The 21,263-nt window shown below is 45.5% G+C and overlaps 1 protein-coding gene across 4 annotated transcripts in view; it reads right to left on the bottom strand.

Moving 5' to 3' along the window:
* Positions 1–21,263, bottom strand: part of DNM1L (dynamin 1 like) — a 610,546-nt gene that overhangs the window by 319,592 nt on the left and 269,691 nt on the right. For all 4 annotated transcript variants that reach the window (XM_085652405.1, XM_085652403.1, XM_085652402.1 and 1 more), the window contains one exon: positions 6,654–6,740. In XM_085652405.1, coding sequence (XP_085508531.1) covers positions 6,654–6,740 — 87 coding nt within the window. The remainder of the gene's footprint in view (positions 1–6,653; positions 6,741–21,263) is intronic.

Raw genomic sequence — 21,263 nt, 5'->3', positions numbered from 1 at the left:
TGGATGTTCCCCCTCTTTGCTTACCTTGATGTCTACCTTCTATTTGGAGTCTCCCATACTGAGTGGAGAATTGGATTGACTATGAATAGTTCCCTTGCCTATAAGGACGACGATTCACTTAGTTGAAATGATCTAAGGCTATACAATGGTCTTCTGTAACATGACTATGACTGCCTTCTCTGTAGTACTCCAAGAAGTCTGGCTCTTCCTGTGTAGGACTCAATGGCCTGCAAGGCCTCAGCGACACGCTTGCCGAACAAATGTTGTCCATTAAATAGCAGTTCTATCAATATTGATAATACAAAAAAAAAATGTGAACAGCCAGAATATACTTTCTTTACACAGTGTCTGTATCCATCTGCCTGAAACCAGTGTTGGAGTCATCTAATGATGCATTTATGAAGGCCGATGAAGTCACCTCACCTTCTAGTGATATATTCGTAGCTTAATCCAGGCAGTCATCAGGTAGTTTCCTCAATGAAAAGAGCCACATCACTTAATAGAGGTCTATCATAATGTGACAGTATGTCACTTGTGTTTATAATTTTAACACCTGCTGCCACAAATACTTTCACTCTTTAAAATCGTGTCACGTCTCTTGCCATCTTTGTCTGTGTGAAGCATACACGGCATGACCTCAATTGTGCCACAGCCGAAATGAAAGTCAGTTTGGATATGGTTCCAAAGCATGCTGGAGCAGTCTTGGGTACCGTATACTTTTTGGCCAGTCTTGTGATTAGAGTAGAGCCTGTTGCAGAAAAGTCCCTCTTACCCTATGTAATTGAGGACTGGACAAGTTCTGAAGGACCTCTTGTTCTGGTCTTTAAAAGTTAAACAGAAAATATTTTATTTAAATAGTGGCCAAGGACAAATGCAATTTCTGCGCTATGCACATCAGGAGAGGAGTCTCTTGTAGATTGTTCTGGACTTAGCTATTCCGTGGTGACAGTCTTCCAACTCAGGATCTTGAAGAGCCTAATGTGTACTGTCACAATCTAACTGTCTCTCCTCTTCACTCGCATCACCTGTTTACATTGGTGTGTCAAGGCGATTCTCTATTTTGCGAATGCAATTAAGGAATTGCGATCCCTTAAATGCAATTATGGAAGCACCAGAAATGTGCAATTTGGCCTTAAGGAATTGCAATTTACCACTAACTTCAAGTTGGTGGTAATTTGCAATTTTCTTGAAAAAAAACACTTTTTGGATTTTTTTAAAGTGCCATATGTCGCACATACATGCCATTAGGGCATGTATGTGCGCAATATGTGCACACATGCATATATCAGAGGTGCAACAGGCTGTCCTTTTGGCATCCTTGCAACCTTGAAATTAAATTCTTAATTTGCGATTCTCTAATTGGTAATTGCAAATTGAGAATGTCTTCCCATTCATTCCTATAGGCCTCCTAGTCCATAGGAATGAATAGGAAGGTATTACTTATTTGCGAATCTCAATTTGCTATTCACAAATAAGGAATATTTAGGATTCGCAAAAAATGTTGCAAATCCTACATACATTGCATTTTGAGATTCTCTAATTGTGATTTGCAAAAAATCGCAAATTGAGAATCACAAAACTTTTTTGATAAATATGGCCCCAAATCTCTTACGGTATGAGATACTTAAGAGGAATTATCCATTAGTTGGTGGTTCTGGATTTATTAGTGTAGGTGATTATGACTGCAGGAGTGATAGTATTGGGGCAATGGACATCGGAGGAAAAGCTGGGGTTACATTTGTGATGTGAATGGCAGAGGCTGTTATTGGGACAGATGATGGGGCTGTGATTGTTATTACACCAACTGCCTCTGAAGACACAGCTGTTTAACGGACAGTTGATGAGATCTTTGACAGAGGTGGTTTCATTGTCAGCAGAAATGTTTCCGTCATAGTCTGTGCTTGTTTCGTTGTCAATGGCGATTTGTCAGTAGGGTCTTCATTGAAGGGAGGATATAAATCATCGATTTCGGTGAGAAAGGAATTGCAATCACTGGAAACAACTTTGCCGACGGTGGATGCTAGTACATCAACTAGGCATTTTGATTATAGACTGTGGAGATTTATTAGTAAACCATGAGATTTTTGACAATGGAGTGAACGTTGTAGACAGCGGAGTTCCTGATGTCCTAGTTGAAGATAACAGCCATGGTAAAGTGGGCAACGTGCTTGTCAATGGTTTTACAGATGGTGGTGTGTGAGCCACTCCCATAGTTGGAGGAATAACAGTCTGTGTCAGATGATTTTAGTGTTCTATGTTTGTGAACCATCTGGCGAAGTTAGTGCTGTCTAGAGACCAGAAATTTGGCCCTTCAAATCAGACACATTGGGCCTTTAGATGGGAGTTTTAACGGATCTCAGAGATAGTCTTTGTGACTGAACCTTTTGATGCTAGTGTCTTCATCTTGAGTTTTTTGGTTATGAGTGTGCTTTTCCCAGATGACGATTCTAAAGATTCGACACTTACACGCACCACCTAACCTTCTCCGTTTTTAAGGGTCTTGTTGCTGAAGGTATTCCAAATGTCACACGTTTGACTTGTTGTCAGGTTTGTGGAAGTAGGATATACATTTTTTTCGCTAGGCTATGGCACACGATGGAACTGGAACACTTTCCACATAAGCTGTCCCTTACAGATAAGAAAATCGATTTGGGGAAAAGGGGGTGGTGATGGACAGAGTTTCTGAATGATGCAGAATACTCTTACCAAGTCAAGAGATCATGGTTTTAATCCATCACCGTTTTTTAGCTCACTGCACCATCCCAGCTCAGAACCTGGCTACATGCAAATTAGTCTGTACCTGTCCCGGTGCATGATGGGAACAGGACAAACCAAACTACCAAGCCAATTCTTATACTGGGAAGGAAACAAGCTTCCGGGGACCGGTTTCTGGCATCACAGCCTTCATCGGCCCGGCTTGCCTGAATCCTGATGGTGCAATAAGAAATACATGTGACTATGGCAACCCCTACTTGACTACTTCTCACGGCTGGAACACATTTGCTTTCAACCCAAGATGGGTGCACTACTCATTTTTGGCTGATTTTCAGACCTCGTGACAGGTCCTACTTCCTGCTCTCCACTTCCGCATTGATGAGATTCGAGTCACTGCCCAACCATCAGTACGCTATAGTCTCTCTTCCCCTGGTATCTCTCCTTCGCCTTATAAGCAGCGGATCTTTTCCACAATCCCTGTTCTTTGTTTGGTTTGCTATAACCTTAGTGTGGGGTCAGTATTGTTCTAGATCACGCATGACTCCGCTTCTAGCAAAACAATTGTATAGTCCAAACCAGATGTCTTAGTCTATCAACATGCATGTCATAGAGCAATCAAGTTTAATATTACTTGATTTTTTCAAATAAATTATGTGACTTCCTCAGAGGATCGGTTATGCTTTGAGTTAATCTCGCCTACATAACCTGTTAGGATTATATTGACTCCCTCTCCTTGATTTCCAGTTCTTGCTATTTTCTTTGTTTTAATACGTGACGGGTAAATGTACTTGTTTTTTATAAAAACTCAAACAGATTCGGAGTAAAAATTAAATAGGCACTATAGGGGTTATCTTGCAGTGGGGCTCCCACACTGCAAATTATAGGAGATATCCCTAACTGTTGCTGGGATGCAGGACTGGCAGCAATTGACGTGTGAAGTATCAATGGGGTTACCCGAAATGCTACCAGACCCAGGCCAGAATTGCAGTGCAATAAACAATTGGTCAAAGTAGCAGCAATTTTATTAAAACAAAAGAAATAAATAACAGCATTCACAAAACCAATCTTGTAAAGTCTGCAATGAATACAATTAATTTTCAAAGCTATATTCACTTCAGTTTAAGCAACACAGTTGCTCTTGCATCTAAAATCAATACAAGTATTTTTGAAAACAAGGTGCAAAGGTGTTGGAAGAGGAAGGGTCAAGGTATGGGGGAACAAAGTGGGCAAGTGTGGACGGCAGACAGGGAAAAGATGATGTGACATATATACATCACATTTTCATGGGGAGACCAATCCGGCCTATAACAGGTCAATAGTTCCAATTTGGACACATAGCATTGATGGACACTGATAATTAATTTCAGTTAACAAGGCTTGTGCAAATTTAGTAGTCAACGTTTCGACTCTTGGGATGTTCAAAGGTAATTCAAGCCTTATATTGGGGTCTTCATCAGGACTGTGTGAACAGGGAGCACCTAATCAGGCCTCCAGCACGTTACATTCGGCTGGACAGTCAAAGAGAGTGGGCTCAACAGAGCTCAGAGAACAATGCGGCCAACAGTGCACGCACGAGCATTAGTATTCAAACTGTGGGTCTCACGATCCCTCGCAGTTACAGGATAATTCTCGTGTTTACTCATCCGGCTCCAACCTTCAAGGAGAGGTTTACACCGCTTGAAAAAGGGAAAGCAAGATTGGTAACATCAGTGTAGGAAGGATACCCCACTTGGTTATAAAATAGAGAAAAGGGGTTGAAGCATATTCAATCTATGCAGGAAGTGTGGAAAACCCTGTGCACAGGAAACAGGAAATTATGGGGTCTTAAAGAAGCATAGCTTAACGGCCAGAGACAAATCTGCCATTAACCTGCAAACACCAGCTCTGATGGAGGCAGTGCAAATATCTAGAAACAAGTCAACAAGGGAGATCCTGGAATGGCTGCTTCTAGTGCAGGGCTCCAACCATCAAGGAGGGCCAATGCAGTCTTGCTCCCGGGTCTGAAGACCGATGATTCAAACAGGTCCAGATCATGGTTGGCATTTCTTTAATTGTTCTGCAAACATCAACAAAGATTTTACTCAGTGGAATGTGATCAGTAACTAAGGAAGTTTATCAGATGAAACACTATTTTGTCCAGAAAATCAGTTACCCCAAACTCTCTAGAGAGAACAGAGAATAGGCAAGCAGCAGGGAATACAAAGCAGATTAAACAACTTGAAAGATTTCCAGTGTTTAGAGGCAATAAAATGGGCTGCATTAGAACCCCAGATACCACGGTCTTAAACTACAAACTGACACCCAGTGTCAGGGGTGTGGAATTTAATAAAAGATCTCCTTGTCCATGGGGCAGGTTGCTTCATAAATCTACTTGTCCTGTAACAAAATCCACTTGTCCCTTTTGTGCCATGTAATGCAGTGACAAATTAAGGCAGCAGTCTCATTATATGAGAGCTCCGAAACAGCCTCTCTAATTCTGCCAGTGCTCCTTACATAGTAGGGTTTGAATACTAACAAATCCCTTATGTTGCCATGTTTCCGCATATTTACATATTAGGGCTGAAGATAAGCATCAGTTCCAGGGTTGGAATGCCCTTTTGAGTCTGTGCAAACCTACTAAGTTGCATGTTTTAAGGGTTTTCACCAACTCTTCCCTAATCTTTTCCCATACTGAGAAAAGTTGGAAATGTGCTCCTGACAATGGCAGACAGAAAACTTCTTCCAGGGCTGGGAAAATAATGGTTGGAGGGAAAGTGAACTTGCGAATGCTCTGATTTTCGCATGAGCAAACCCACGTCTGCATATTTGCTCATGCTAAAATGCAGTTCACAAATATTTTCTAGGAGTACTATTTCTTGGCCTACTTCTGTAAAGTCTTATGAATTCATGAAAGTCACATATCGGCACGTAATGCAAGGACATGAGTGCACTTTTGAGACTTTATTTAATAATTGGGCCCCAAATTAGGTCTGGTGTTAACCATGACATTTTGTGTTTATTAAAATTCTGTCCGTCGGCTAGCTTCACTGTGAGTGACAGCATTCTGTTCTTTCACAAGGAGCATAATCGGCACACAGTCGTTTTTCCTCAGTGCCAGGAACTACTGTGGCAATGAGTGCTTTTTGAGACCAAAACAATGTTTGCTTTTGCCAATGTTTGTTATAATGATGAGGGCCCGGCAGCTCCCACACCAGTAAGGTTTTTTACAAAAAACATGCCAAAACAAGTCCCACATTGACAAAACCAAAAGGCTGACCAACAATTTCAGACCCATTGGCTTTCCGAAAGCTTGTTTATTTTTATGATTCCCATAATCTTATTAAAACTGGTTACACTGATTTTCCATTATGAATATTTAGGGGAAATACTAGCATATATCAACACATTTTACTAAATGATGCTGCAGGAAAACAGTACCTAAAATGTTACAGTAGTTTAGCTAAATGTTTTTGCATTTTTTTTTAACATTTAATTTTGAAAGCAAAGAATAATCAATCTTGCTTTCAAGCTTCTGCATATATTTGCATCTAATCAGAGAGTATTCTGGGAGCAGTATGCATAGCCTCATATTGCTAAACATTGAAAACGTGTACACATTTTTATACGGAACCACTGTCAGTAGTACAGTCTGAGCTTACAACATTTACTTAGATCGCTCACCCTAATAATAAAGGTTTTGCATTAATGAACCATAAATACAAGTTTGAACAGCGTTAACACATGGACACAACTATTACCTTAACTGCAGGCAATGCCTTTCCCTGATCCATAATGTGGTACTGTAAACTGGCAGTGAAAGGGTTTGTGATGTAGGGGGTTGGGCCTACTTGTCCCAAGGACAAAACACACATGGAAACTTGTTGTCCTTGATCCCAAACTATGTGTCCCGGGCGTGGGCTATAGGAATTCCACATCCCTGCAGTGCACCAATTTCTTACCTTTGTCAGGCCAGGTAGATCCACCAGGGTCAAGTTGACAACATTTGGAGAGAAAACCTTGAGGTGAATGGGCTCTGAACTGATCCCCTAAGGAAAAAAGCCAAATATATAATTGAGCCATCTTCTGGAACAGCAATTCAGCAAAGGTCCATGAGGGCCAGACAATTCCACATTCTCAGGATTTCCTGCATAAGATACATTTTTGTACAGGCAGTCTTAAAGGAACTCTTTTCCATGGTCTGCGATTATCCTGAAAATATGACCTGGATCAAACTCTCCAGGACATGTGTTGGACAACCCACACATAACCAAGGCCAATTTTATCACAAAACATTGTACATTTCATCATCAAGCTTTATTGGGTTAAAAAAACCATGAAAGCTTAAATACAAAAACAATTATATACACTTTATCTCTACAGAAAATTTACTGAATCAATAAATACAGTATTTAATAACCGTTTAAAAAAATAAGAGGAAACATTTTTAAAACCAGTAAATACAAAAATAAGACATCCTAAGGTAATTTATGAGCAAAACGTCGATCTCACTATTAAGCATGCCGATGGCATTTGCCAGGAACTTTCTAATAGAAGCAGATAATGGGGGGGGGCTCCTTGGAAGATAAAACTGAATGTTTCCTTTTCCCCATTAGAACTTACCTACAGGGGCTACAGACCTCTAGCAGTATCGCGGGATGGAATTCCAGTTGAGTAAAGGGACCAAGAGGGTTAGCCCAGCCCAGCCCAGCTTAGTCCGGATGTGCGCCTGGAAGCGTCCCGGGAAGAAAGCGGGCTATTTCAAGCACCCAACCAGTGCTGCATAGCTTCCCCTGCCTCCTCTCAGCTGACCTTTCTATGGTGTGTAGTGAGTCTCCCATACGGCATCTCCTTTGGTCAAGAACAAAGCGCCCTAAGCCGCAGGAAGAAAGCAGGATATTTCTAGTGCCTGACCAATGTTAAATTGCTCTCCCTATCTCTTCTTAGAAGGGCTTTCTGGGGCGTGTAGTCCGTCCCTCATGCTACGTCTTCTTTGGCCAAGAACACAGCGTCCTTTGTTCATTTATATTCAGACCATATAACACACTAAACTCAAATTTTCATTTTCTGTATGAGAAAAGTGAAGCAAGGAAAATAACTGATACACTTTGGAAAGCAAAGGAATTACGAAAGTACTTATGTACGGATTTAATGGTAATCCAGCAATAAACGTTAGCAATTTAACTAGAGCACCACCATGCCATGATTAGATATGTAGGGCAAATGCTGCATGATGCACACTTTTTCTCTCATACCTCTCACATACCTCTCGGACACTGGCACACACTGTCAGTGACGAGATTGCAATGGCACAACCATAACACTTCAGTCACCTCATAAATCACAACCAACAATTAGAACATAGAACATATTACAATCACATAATTGGCAACTAAACACAAAAGCCCACCACCTATACTTGCTGAAGTACTGCACTGCTTCGTTAAATCAGGAGAAGGTGCACGGCACAAATGCTGGACAACATAACTTAGAAAGTGGCAAGAGAATAAAGTAAGCCAAGCTGATGTAATGTGCCAATTTCCCAGCATACTAAGGTGTACAAGCAACCAAATTAGTATGTGCCTTCGTCATGAATGTTACTATGCAACTCCTACTGCCTTCATTAAAACATAGCTTTTCTAACTGTACATTTGTTTCCCACACTGTGCATTTTCACATGTGCCATTTATGATTGCGCCTTCCAGTCCTCCCCAGAGCGCTTCTAAACATGTTTGCTCCTCAATCCCCAGTCACGCTCTTAAGCACGAAAAGGATCTCCTGGGAGAGCTCTCATTTTGCTCATCCCCTTGAACACTCCTCTGCAAATACAAGGGTTCCCACTTGGTCTGTGTATTCAAGAGATCAGCTCTCTCACCCACACACCCAAAAGCCCACAAATTCAATAAGAATTCCTATTCTCTCTATGGCCTTGTAAACAGAGCTAACAAAAGAAGCACCAGTGCTTAAGAATGGTCCTAGCACAGAGTTCTTTGGTTCATCAGCAAAAGTGTGAGTTGGACGTAACGGTCCTAACTCCGGTTAATGAGGAAAAAGATCATTTGTAGATCATGGAAAATAACAGCATAACAAAGTAGCTGTGACACGAGAGTAAATCGACAGACACACATTTTTAAAGCAAATAAACCAAGATGGATTGACCCAAGGAAAAAAAGGCACCATCATCCAGGTTTGTGTGCTTCAAATTAGGTGCTGAATCACCCTGTGCAGAGTGTGCCCATCCCTCTTTCACAAAGTCAGCATCTACTAGCCACCTCAAAAAGAGCCATTTTAGCACTACCCTCATCCTTCGTTATTAAATCTCAAATGTATAATTTTTTTTATCTGCCAGAGATTTTGTTTATACAGACTGTAGGGCATTAGATTTTAATCTGCTTTTTGCAGTCTGGCAAACATTTATGGTTTGTTAACACAAGATAAAAAAAACAGTACGTCTCACTTTGCTAATGTGCTCTGCTCACTCTTTTGACTTTGCCAATGGCAGAGCAATTTTAGAACCACACACATAGGCAAAGTCAAAAGGAATTGTGTTTTCTTCAATGTGGTATTTGTATAGCACTCCTCTTTCTTTTAGCTAGGTCTGCACTATATAAATACCACCTATATAATACGTCTAAGCAGGAGGACACATTGCATGTAGAGACAATGCATGAGCCAGACTGAAGTCCAAAAAATAAGATTAGGCCGTCTAGGAACGCCATTTCAAAAGCCATCTTGGAAATATAAAAATACAAGCGTGCCAAATTTTATTTTTTATACTTTCAACATGGCTATCGAAAGAAATGGTACAGGGCGTGCTCTTCAATGGAGTGCTAAATCACAAATTGGTAGCATTTGCTAGTAGCATGTGGTGCTGCAGATTCACTTGCTTAGCAATATCCTACCATCTAATGTTGGACTCAGATGTTTGAAAGCTGTTTTTGTTCACAGACGTCTTTTGAGTCTAGTTATAAGGTGTGGTTCCTTCTCTTAGTGCACATTGCGCTGGACACCGACTCCAAGTTAGATAGTTTTTAGCACACTGAGTGAGAGAGTATATATGAAGTGTAAATGTAAATAAGGTGTGTGAAGTGCAATATGTAGTGAGAAAAGAAAGCAAGAGATCTGTAAAAGAGACAGGCCTCTGGGGAGTATGGCGGGCACATGTTAATGTACAACACTACACACTATTAACAGATACTTACAAGGTAAGTAGCATTTTCTGTTGGTAGCAAGAAAGGCTGCTGATACACGTGCTTCGCATAGAAAGTAAATCAGTGCCCCGCCCCCCATAAGCAGAGGTTAATTGTGGATGCCGATGATGTCGGCAATTAGATCCCTAACAGTATCTGGCCTACCAACCCTTGTTGATGGGCAAAGGTGTACTTTATAAAGGTGTGTGTATGTGTGCGTGTGGTCGATCAGATGTCTGTCTTGCAAATATCAGTTTGTGGGATGTTTCTTAGGAAAGCCATGGTTGCTCCTATTTTACGAGAGGAGAGTACTCTCGGTGGAGCAAGTAGAACCCTCTTTGCTTTGTGACAGCAGTTCTGAATTCATTTTTTTTTTTAAATTAAGGTTTCAGAAGTAAACAAACAGCATTCAGTACAGTTCCCAAATACAAACAGTGGTTTTGTAACATGCATTTACAGTAGCCGAGAAACAATATTAACACACAATCCACAGGAGACGGGAAGGATTATACAGATCACGAAGATTCGGTTAGTATACCATGGGCATTATTAGTAAGCCTGGGCAGAGTTCCCCGAAGGTCCCCAAGCGGCGGAGTGCGTTAGATAAATGCTGTTTGCAGTAATTTTCAGTGGCAGGTCTTTGTCCGCCCTATGCAATCATTGCGAACTACAATGCACAGCGCAAGCAGGCGCTGCTTACTTTCTGCCGCTCGAGTAGATTTTCACTCGCGCAGCAGCTTTCTCAATGCAAACGGATGGTTTATCAACGTGAGCGGTCTCTAGCATAAGCGACCATTCGCAATGAGAAATCTGACCACCCGCGTTGAGAAATCTCCCCGGAGGTTGATTTTCCAAACTCGCGGTCACCAACGTGATATTGACTATCGCAAACGAGTAAAAATTTCGCCGGGAGGTGGATTTTCCTAGCGCTCTCCCACTTGACGTTGACGAACGCGAGTGAGGGAAAGAACTCTGCAAGCGCGGCGTAACGATGAGTGTGGAAAACTACGCAAGCGGAGTTCACCGCCCAGACTTAATTATTAGTCTGTACTTCTATTGCAGGTACAAACTATTCAGTGCAGCATGTTAACTTGTGCAGTAGGGAAGCTTGAAATAGACCCCGTACATTCCCCCTTACGTGCAGTCCCCAAGTATCAGCTACTTTAATATGATCATCAAACTTATCTTAGCAAATTTGCTTACCCATCTCTCCCATCACACATTGTCTGGTATATGCAAAGTGGACACTAAAAGTCTTTTGAGCTAGAGCCAGACAGCAGTTCAATCTCGGGCTAGTCAGACAACCTCAGAGGATTGCTACCCTCCTCTTGGCCAGTAAGGATAAGTTACTTACCTGTAATCCTAGTTCTCTTCCAGGGCTATCCTCATCAAAGTCATAAGCACTGAATATTCCCGCCCATGCGCGTGGACCCCAGAAATAATAAAAATTATATATGAAAAACAAATATATATATACAGCTCTGTATATGTATAAACATACATTATTTTTTCCAAACCAATGCAGCCCCCATAGTAGGCTAGACAATGTAGATATAAATATCCAAATAAACACCATAGGTATACAAATGCAGCTAAATCTTTTTTTTTTTTTATTATTATTTTTTTTTAAATGAGGTAAAACTCATGAGAAAGAAAATAAAAACACTGTCAAACACAGATCACAAAACCTTGTTAGCCTGCAGGCTGCATTGCAATACAATACCATAGAGACTGAAAAGCCTTGTACAGGTAAAAACTGGCACCGTGCCTTTAAGGCAGCCCTGATTCCAATATCCCATCATGCCTCAGGGGTGACAGTTGGGTCAGTTGTTCTTTGCGGGACCCGCAGGTCTAAACACAAAGATATACTTCTTCCATATTTATAATACAATCCTCTAATTTGCCTGGGGAGGCGGGTGGGTTGCTTATGACTTTGATGAGGATACCCCTGGAAGAGAACTAGGATTACAGGTAAGTAACTTATCCTTCTCTTCCAGGGGATCCTCATCAATAGTCATAAGCACTGAATAGAATAGCAAGCCCACCTTCCACCTGCAGGCAAATGAGAACTGCACTAAAAATTGAAGACAACAACGAGATAGTCAGTTGTTGAACAGATTCCTCAAAGAGGCTTGCCCTATTTGAGTGTTTGCTCTGGTGTCCGAGTCCAGACAATGTCTCGTGAATGTATGGACAGATCTCCAAGTAGCTGCTTTACAGATCTCGGAGAGTGGGACATTATTGAGAAACGCAGCAGTAGCCGCTTTTCCTCTTGTGGAATGTGCCTTAGGTAGAGGCCACAACGGTTTTTGAGCTAGCTGGTAAGCCAATTTAACGCTCAACACAATCCATCTGGCAATAGAACGTTTAGATGCTGCAAAACCTGTCCGGACAGCACCATAGTTTACAAACAATTGGTCAGACTTTGATAGCCTTAGTTCTATCTAGGTAGAATTTGAGAACTCGCTTAATATCCAAAGAATGTGACGCCCTCTCAGCTGGCGAGGAAGGGTTGGGAAAGAATGTTGTTAGCGAGATATTCTGATTTACACGAAAATCGGACACCACTTTGGGTAAAAAAAGATGCAGGAGTCCTCATAACCACTCTATTAAGGTGAAAAACCGTGTAGGGTGCTTTTGAGAAAAGGGCTTGAATTTCACTCACACTACGTGCTGAGGTAATAGCTACCAAGAAGGCTGTTTTCCACGTAAGGTGCTGTAATGTAGCCTTATGTATGGGTTCGAAAGGAGGACTCATAAGCTTTGAGAGAACCAGGTTCAACTCCCAAGGAGGCGAGGGAGGCCTTATTGGGGGGTAAACCTTTTTGAGCCCCTGCAAAAAATCTTTCACCAATTGCAGTTTAAAGAATGAATGCTGAGAGGGAGAGCGCCTATAGGCCGTAATGGCCGCCAGGTGCACTTTGATGGAGGAAAATTTAAATCCCACCCTGGCTAAGTGGAGTAGATCAGGTAAAACATTTCGTAGGGTTATAATGATTTTGAATACACCATATGTAAAATCTCTTCCACTTACAAAAATATGAGTGCCTTGTAGAAGGCCTCCTAGCTTCCTTCAATATGGTCATACATTCCTGAGGGAGGTTTAAATGGCCATACTAGAGGACCTCAGGAGCCATGCTGTTAAGCTCAGTGAGGGAATCCTCCCCTGCATCTTGGTTAGCAAGTCCGGCCTGCATGGCAGACGCTTGTGCGGCCGGATCGATAGGTGAAGGAGATCTGGGTACCACCACTGCCTCGGCCAATCCGGTGCTATCAAGATCATCTTGGTGGTAGAGTGTTGCAGCTTGGTCACCACTTTCGGGATTAACGGAAGAGGCGGAAAAGCGTACAAAAAGGTCATCGACCAGTCGATCAAAAGGGCATTCCCCATTGACCCTGGCCGATAGTACCTTGAGGCGAAGCCTCGCCATTTTGTGTTGCTTTCGTCCGCGAAGAGGTCTATTTGCGGACGGCCCCACTCCTCGAAAATGTCCTCTAGCACCTCATCGTTGAGGACCCAATCCTCTGGATCTTGAAAGTGCCGACTGAGTGAGTCCGCTTGAACGTTGAGATCGCCTGGCAGGTGTACCGCCGTTATGGAAATGTTCCTTGCCAGGATCCAGTGCCACAGGGATTGAGCTTCCAGTGAGAGAGTCCTGGAACGAGTACCTCCCTGCTTGTTTAGGTAGTACATCGTGATGGTGTTGTCCGTTTGTACTAAAATGGAACTCGTCCTGATTGAGGGCAGGAAAGCCTTGAGGGCGAGATGGACTGCCCTGAGCTCTAGCATGTTGATGTGATATAGCTGCTCGCTGCTGAACCAGAGCCCCTGGGTCTGTAGAGTCCCCAGATACGCGCCCCAACCTTGGAGCGATGCGTCGGTGATCAATGTTTGCGATGGGGGTTCCTGATGGAAAGGAATTCCAACTTGTAGATTGATCGGCCTCATCCACCACTTGATCGACTGTCTGGCCGTTGTCGAAAGACACACTTTGTCCTCCCAAACAGAAGTCTTTTGGTCCCATTTGTCCTCTAGATCCTGTTGGAGAGGACGCATTCGCAACCTGGAGTTGGGCACTAGGAATATGCAAGATGCCATGGCCCCTAGCAGGGATGATATCTGTCGCGCTGTAGAAAGATTGTTGACCATAACCCGCTTGCCTTTTTGAGCGAGGGATAACTGTCTCTCCTCCGAAGGAAACACTTTTCCTAGCTCGGAATCTATAATTGCTCCCAGGTAGTGTATCCTTTGCGTTGGTGTGAAGGTGGATTTCTTGTAATTCACCCGAAGCCCCAATCGGTGACACAGATTCAGGCAGCGTGTCAGCTGTGAGCTTACACTCTGGGGTGATGGACCTTTTAGTAACCAATCGTCTAGATGTTATGTTATGTTATACGGGGTTTTGTTAAGCGCTCAGCTACTCAAGCAGAGTGTCCCGGCGCTGTCAGACCCGAAACCACAGAACTCTAACATGGGGAGGGAGGCTTATTGGCTAAATAGCCAAGTTTTGAGCTCTTTTCTAAAGGACAGCAAGCTCTCACTCTTCCTTAAAGAAAGTGGGAGGGCATTCCAAGCCCGGCGCGCAAGGTACTTGAAGGAACGTCCACCAATACGGGCGCGCCTGATTGCTGGGACCGTGGTGAGAGATAGAGACGCCGAGCGCAAGGCTCTGGCTGGTCTATAGAGGATGAACCTCTTCCTGAGGTAGCGAGGGCCCATGCCTTGGAGGGTTTTAAAAGCAAGGGTGAGCGTTTTAAACTCGATGCGCCTCTGGATAGGAAGCCAGTGAAGGGTTTGCAGCAGGCCGGTCGCATGGGCGCGATGACCAAGACCAAAGATCGCCGGAGCGGCCGAGTTTTGAACAATCTGCAGGCGCGAGAGGAGAGACTTCGGGAGGCCCAAATAAAGGACATTGGCATAATCAAGCCTGGATCCTATTAGGGCCTGCACTGTCGTTTTCCTAAGGGCGATGGGGAGAAGGGGAAGAAATTTTCTAAGTGATTTCAAAACCCCAAAACACTGACCAACCAGACTCATAATTTGTGGTTTCAGAGTGAGAGAGGTGTCCAGCTTAACCCCAAGATTTTTTGCCACCAATATTGCATTAGAGGGGGGAGACATATCCATCGGCCACCAAGATTTCCAACAAGTATCTGGAGGACACCCAAAAAAGAGAACTTCGGATTTATCCGAGTTACATTTGAGTTGATTCTCTTGAAGCCAATTAAAAACTGCCTCCAGGCAGCCTTTAATGAGATCACCATCGAAGTCCATATCTTTCCCGCAAGAGAAAAGGAGCTGGGTGTCATCAGCATATGAGACAATCTGGGCACCGAAAGACTCCGCAAGTGCCGCCAGAGGGGAGATATAGATATTAAAAAGAGTTGGACTCAGGATTGATCCCTGAGGGACACCCACCTCCATAGGCGGCACTACCGCGGAGTGTGGGGGTGCCCAGACTGTTTGTTGGCGGTTGGACAGAAAAGACGAAAACCAGTTGAACACCGTTCCTCCAACACCGATCTCCTCTAGGCGCTCCAGAAGGCGGCCATGAGGGACGGTGTCGAATGCCACCGAGAGATCAAGCAAAATCAGCATTGCCTTCCCCCCAGAGTCCAGAACTTCCTTAATGGCCTCAGTCACCTCCAACAGGGCCATCTCCGTGCTCATGTTGGTACGGAAACTGGACTGAGTGTGGTGCAGAATACCATGGGACTCAACGAAGTGCGAGAGGACAGACTGCACGTGCTTTTCCGCCACTTTTGCCAAAGCTGGGAGCAAGGAGATGGGTCGATAGTTGGCATGAATAGTGTGATCTAAGGAAGGCTTCTTCAGCAGTGGAACGACCATCGCTTGCTTCCAGATGGACGGAACTGTCCCTGTTTCTAAGGAGCGATTTATGATGGGGTTAACCATCGGGTTGAGCACATGGGCCACTTTAGCCAGCAGCTTAGCAGGGCAGGGGTCCAACGGAGAGCCCGATCTTATTTTTAAGAGAATTTCCAGAGAGTCATGAAGTTGGATAGGAGGGAAGCTCGTCAGGCTGGGTTGACTCTGCTCAGGCACCTCAGACGGGGTTTTAGGCCAGGACAGTCCTCCCAGGTCGAGAGAGGTAAAAGTTGCCTGAATACTCCTGATTTTATTGGAGAAGAAGCTGGCTAATTGAGAAACCCACGTCTCCGAGAAGGAACATTTGAGGGAGCTGGCAGCAGGAGAGGTGCATTCTTTCACAATAGCAAAGATTTCTTTGCTAGTATTCGCCGCTTCTTCAATCCTTTGGGTGAAGTACGCTTTTTTGGCTTCATAAATTTCTTTATGATAGGCCTTAATGCAGGACCTATAGGCCTCCTTTAGTGGATCTAAATAATTGGCACGCCAAGCTCTCTCGGCCTGCTTACAGAGCCTTCTACTGGTATTGAGAGCGTGCGTGAACCAGGGGCCAGAGGCACGTGAAGATTTCTTGAGGGAACGCTTAGGTGGGGCCAAGTCCTCCAAGCACTGTGCTAGCCATGTTTGAAAACGAGAGAGGTCCAGTTCTAAGTCCCCGGTAAGAGAACAGGGGTGAGACAGCCTATATTGCTCAACCATATCAGGTGTGACTAGATGAAAGGGTCGTGACAGCCGGGACTGACAGCCGACAGGCCTACCAGTTACCGCGGACAGGGACTGAATCTTAAAAGTTAGTAGCGAATGGTCCGACCATAAGACGGGAAGAGGGGGCGCAACAGAGATGGGAGAGGTAGAAAAGATCTGATCCAGCGTGTGCCCTCTATCGTGGGTCGGCGATATCACGTAGGGTAGAAGGCCCAGAGGTGCAGTGGTATCAAGTATATGGATAGTGTCAGCGGCATCCAAAGTATCAAAATGCACGTTAAAATCGCCCAAAAGGATAAAATGTTTAAATTGAATGCTCAGAGTTGATATTATAGTGTCAAGCTCTTCGCTATAAGATCCCAAGGGGCCTGGAGGTCTATATATCAGCAGACCGGCACAGGATTGAGCAGGTGAAAAAGAAAGGCAAAAACCCAATGCTTCTACCCCGTGAATTTCATTAATGGGAATAATGGAGCATTCATACCGTCTATCTATCAGCAGTGCTACTCCCCCACCCTTTCTGTTCATCCTGTCTTTTCTAAGTATGTAATAATTAGGGGGCAAGGCATTAGCAATATCAGGGCCCGACGTATCATCAAGCCATGTTTCAGTAAGAAAGAGACAGGCTGGCTTGAAATCGGTAAGGAAGCTGAACGAATCCTGAGCATGCTTGCTAGCCGAACGAGTGTTTAAAAGAGCACAACTGTAAGAGCGGTCATCAGTGTTATGTATCGTCGTAGTGGTTATCTGCCGGCTAAGCTTGGAAGCCATTAGCTCCACCCGGTCCCATCCCAAAGATCAACCACACCCCGGACAACTCAGGTTCTCCCCGGTACCAAGGTCACACACCCCGCAGTTGCTGTGCAGGCCAGTTCTTAAAGCAAGCAGCTGAGGGCCTGTGTACTCCACAATTCCGCACCCGTCCGCATCCGGGACGCTGACGGGCGCAGACGGGCTTTCCTTAGGCGCTCCTTTGGCGCGGGAAAGGCGCCTCCGCAATGCGCGTCCGCTGCGCGGAGTCATCACCGTCTGATTTTATACTTCCCTCCCGTGAGGCAGCAAGCTTAGTCCGCCGACCAGCGAGCCTGCCTCACTCAAGATGGCCGCCGTCCCAGTGCGACTATCCCGCTGTACAACTGACCAGCGAGAGGATCGCCCAGAGAGCACAGCAGGAAGGAGGAGAGGGAGGAGAGCGCGGAGCAGCGAGACCCCGACATCGGAACAAGTGACTTCGCTCCGCTGCCCCAAGGTAAGAAGTGAGTCCCCTAAGCCCCCAAAACACAGCGAGAGTACAGGAGAGATCTCCCGGCTTTGCGCCTCAGGAGAGAAAAGCAGCAGCAAAGGCAGAATCATACACTTCACACAAGACACAACATAGATTTAAAAACGATAAAAGACAATTTTTAAAACAGCGCTTGTCAAAAGTGCAAAGTAGGCAATAACAACCCGCCGCCAAAGAGAGCTCACACCAAGGCAGCCGCCCAGGTAGAGTCCGTGGCAAAGGTCTGATCGGAGCAGGGCAAGGAAGCTAATTTTATACTTCCCGCCCGTGAGGCAGCAAGCCTAGTCCGCCGACCAGCGAGCCTGCCTCACTCAAGATGGCCGCCGTCCCAGTGCGACTATCCCGCTGTACAACTGACCAGCGAGAGGTTCGCCCAGAGAGCACAGCAGGAAGGAGGAGAGCGCGGAGCAGCGAGACCCCGACACCGGAGCAAGTGACTTCGCTCCGCTGCCCCAAGGTAAGAAGTGAGTCCCCTAAGCCCCCAAAACACAGCGAGAGTACAGGAGAGATCTCCCGGCTTTGCGCCTCAGGAGAGAAAAGCAGCAGCAAAGGCAGAATCATACACTTCACACAAGACACAACATAGATTTAAAAACGATAAAAGACAATTTTTAAAACAGCGCTTGTCAAAAGTGCAAAGTAGGCAATAACAACCCGCCGCCAAAGAGAGCTCACACCAAGGCAGCCGCCCAGGTAGAGTCCGTGGCAAAGGTCTGATCGGAGCAGGGCAAGGAAGCTAATTTTATACTTCCCGCCCGTGAGGCAGCAAGCCTAGTCCGCCGACCAGCGAGCCTGCCTCACTCAAGATGGCCGCCGTCCCAGTGCGACTATCCCGCTGTACAACTGACCAGCGAGAGGATCGCCCAGAGAGCACAGCAGGAAGGAGGAGAGCGCGGAGCAGCGAGACCCCGACACCGGAGCAAGTGACTTCGCTCCGCTGCCCCAAGGTAAGAAGTGAGTCCCCTAAGCCCCCAAAACACAGCGAGAGTACAGGAGAGATCTCCTGGCTTTGCGCCTCAGGAGAGAAAAGCAGCAGCAAAGGCAGAATCATACACTTCACACAAGACACAACATAGATTTAAAAACGATAAAAGACAATTTTTAAAACAGCGCTTGTCAAAAGTGCAAAGTAGGCAATAACAACCCGCCGCCAAAGAGAGCTCACACCAAGGCAGCCGCCCAGGTAGAGTCCGTGGCAAAGGTCTGATCGTAGCAGGGCAAGGAAGCTAATTTTATACTTCCCGCCCGTGAGGCAGCAAGCCTAGTCCGCCGACCAGCGAGCCTGCCTCACTCAGGATGGCCGCCGTCCCAGTGCGACTATCCCGCTGTACAACTGACCAGCGAGAGGATCGCCCAGAGAGCACAGCAGGAAGGAGGAGAGCGCGGAGCAGCGAGACCCCGACACCGGAGCAAGTGACTTCGCTCCGCTGCCCCAAGGTAAGAAATGAGTCCCCTAAGCCCCCAAAACACAGCGAGAGTACAGGAGAGATCTCCCGGCTTTGCGCCTCAGGAGAGAAAAGCAGCAGCAAAGGCAGAATCATACACTTCACACAAGACACAACATAGATTTAAAAACGATAAAAGACAATTTTTAAAACAGCGCTTGTCAAAAGTGCAAAGTAGGCAATAACAACCCGCCGCCAAAGAGAGCTCACACCAAGGCAGCCGCCCAGGTAGAGTCCGTGGCATAGGGATAGACGAAGACTCCTGCGCGCCTCAGGGCAGCAGCTACCACCGCCATGCACTTTGTGAACACTCGAGGTGCTGATTTCAGGCCAAATGGTAGAACCTTGAACTGGTAGTGGGAGGTTCAGACTACAAATCTCAGGAATTTCCGATGACGTTGGCAGGTGGGTATATGAAAGTACACGTCTTGTAGGTCCAGCGAACACATCCAATCGCCTGGACAGAGATGTGGATATATTTGGAGGAGTGCTAACATGTGAAACTTCTCCTTTTTGATATGTTTGTTGAGTGTTCGTAAATCCAAGATGGGTCGGAACCCTTTCTATGGCCGATTTGAGACGAAGGGTCACCACCTCTTCCCGTAGCATCTTGAGCTGATGATTTGAATGCACTGGGTGGATCGAGGGAGGAGAACTCCGGAAACGAAGAGAGTATCCATGTCGCAGTATAGTTAGAACCCACTTGTCTCTGGTAATGTTTTGCCACTCTTGAAGATGTCGTGAAATACTTCCCCGCCCACTGGAGCGGTGGACGGTATTGGAGGAAGCGATTGCTCATTGTTTGCCTTGAGCTTGGTTACCGCTGTTGGATTGGCGGTTATTCCCTCGTCCTCTAGATCTACGAGACTGGAATTGTTGCTTTTTCTGCCCTTGCTGGTCTTGATTCTTTTGCCAGTGAGGGGTTTGAACCCTCTGCTGGAAGGTACGCCTGTCAGATCCCCTGCGACGACGGAACTCCTTCCTTTTCTCCAGACCCACAGCTTTCATGGTCTCGAGCTCTGATTTCATACGAGCCATCTCGTTGTCAGTGTGTGAGCCAAAAAGCGAAGTTCCAGAAAAAGGTAGGTTGAGAATCCTAGCTTGAGCCTCGGGTTTAAGAGCCGTCAACCTCAGCCAAGAGGATCTTCTGGCTGAAATACCATGGGCGTAGGAGTGAGCTGCCAGAGTAGCTCCGTCTGCTGCCGCACTTATCACCTGATTAGAAACCAAACTGCCCTCCTGTAGGATCTCCTCAAAATCCTTTCTATCCTCCTGAGGAAGTCTGTCTACGAATCTTTGAAGAGAATCCCAAAGCGCTCTGTCGTAGCGCCCCAAGAGCGCTGAGGCACTGGCAACTTTTAAACTGGAAGAGGCCGATCCGCATACTCTTCTACCCCAAGAGTCTTGCTTGCGTCTTGTTCTCCTTGTCCAGAGGGACTGTGGACGACAATGCCACTAAGTGGGTTTTCCTAGCGGCCGCTGTGATCACAGAGTCAGGTGGAGGATCCGCATTGAGAAACAGAGGATCCTCCGGAGCGGGACGATATTTCTTAAGGATTCGCGCCGGAGCCGCCTTGATGGTAGCCGGCGTGAGGAAGACGTCCATCACTGGTTTAAGCAACCCAGGGACCGGAGGCAACAGTGGACGAGTCGCCGTTCTTTCATGAAGGATCTCAAAGATGACTGAGGAAGTGGTTTCCTGAACAGGCATCGGAATGTTCAACTTTGCCGCTCCTCTGCACAAAACGTCTTGAAATGTGCTGATGTCATCCACTGGAGAAACTCGAGATAGAGGCGTATCTGTCAGTGTGGGAGAGTAATTTCTTTTGGAAGAACGACTTGATGAAGAGGATGTAGGAGACCTACGCCTTAGTCTCTCAGATCGCAACGACTCTTCTGCGAGAGGTGGATCTCGATCTTCTCCTGGGCGAACGAGAACGCCATTCATACTCTCTTTCCCGAGAATGGGACCTTGCTGGTCTCCTAGGTTGGGCAAGGTTCCTTAATCTGGCCAAGCAAATGCTTACTGCATGAGCCATGGCAGGCATACGTGGTGGTAT

This window comes from Triturus cristatus, chromosome 4_1, assembly GCF_964204655.1.
Source record: "Triturus cristatus chromosome 4_1, aTriCri1.1, whole genome shotgun sequence".
In the NCBI taxonomy this organism is placed as follows: Eukaryota; Metazoa; Chordata; class Amphibia; order Caudata; family Salamandridae; genus Triturus; species Triturus cristatus.
The sequence above is the reverse complement of the archived record's forward strand: the minus strand, read 5'-3'. Positions and strand labels throughout refer to the sequence as shown.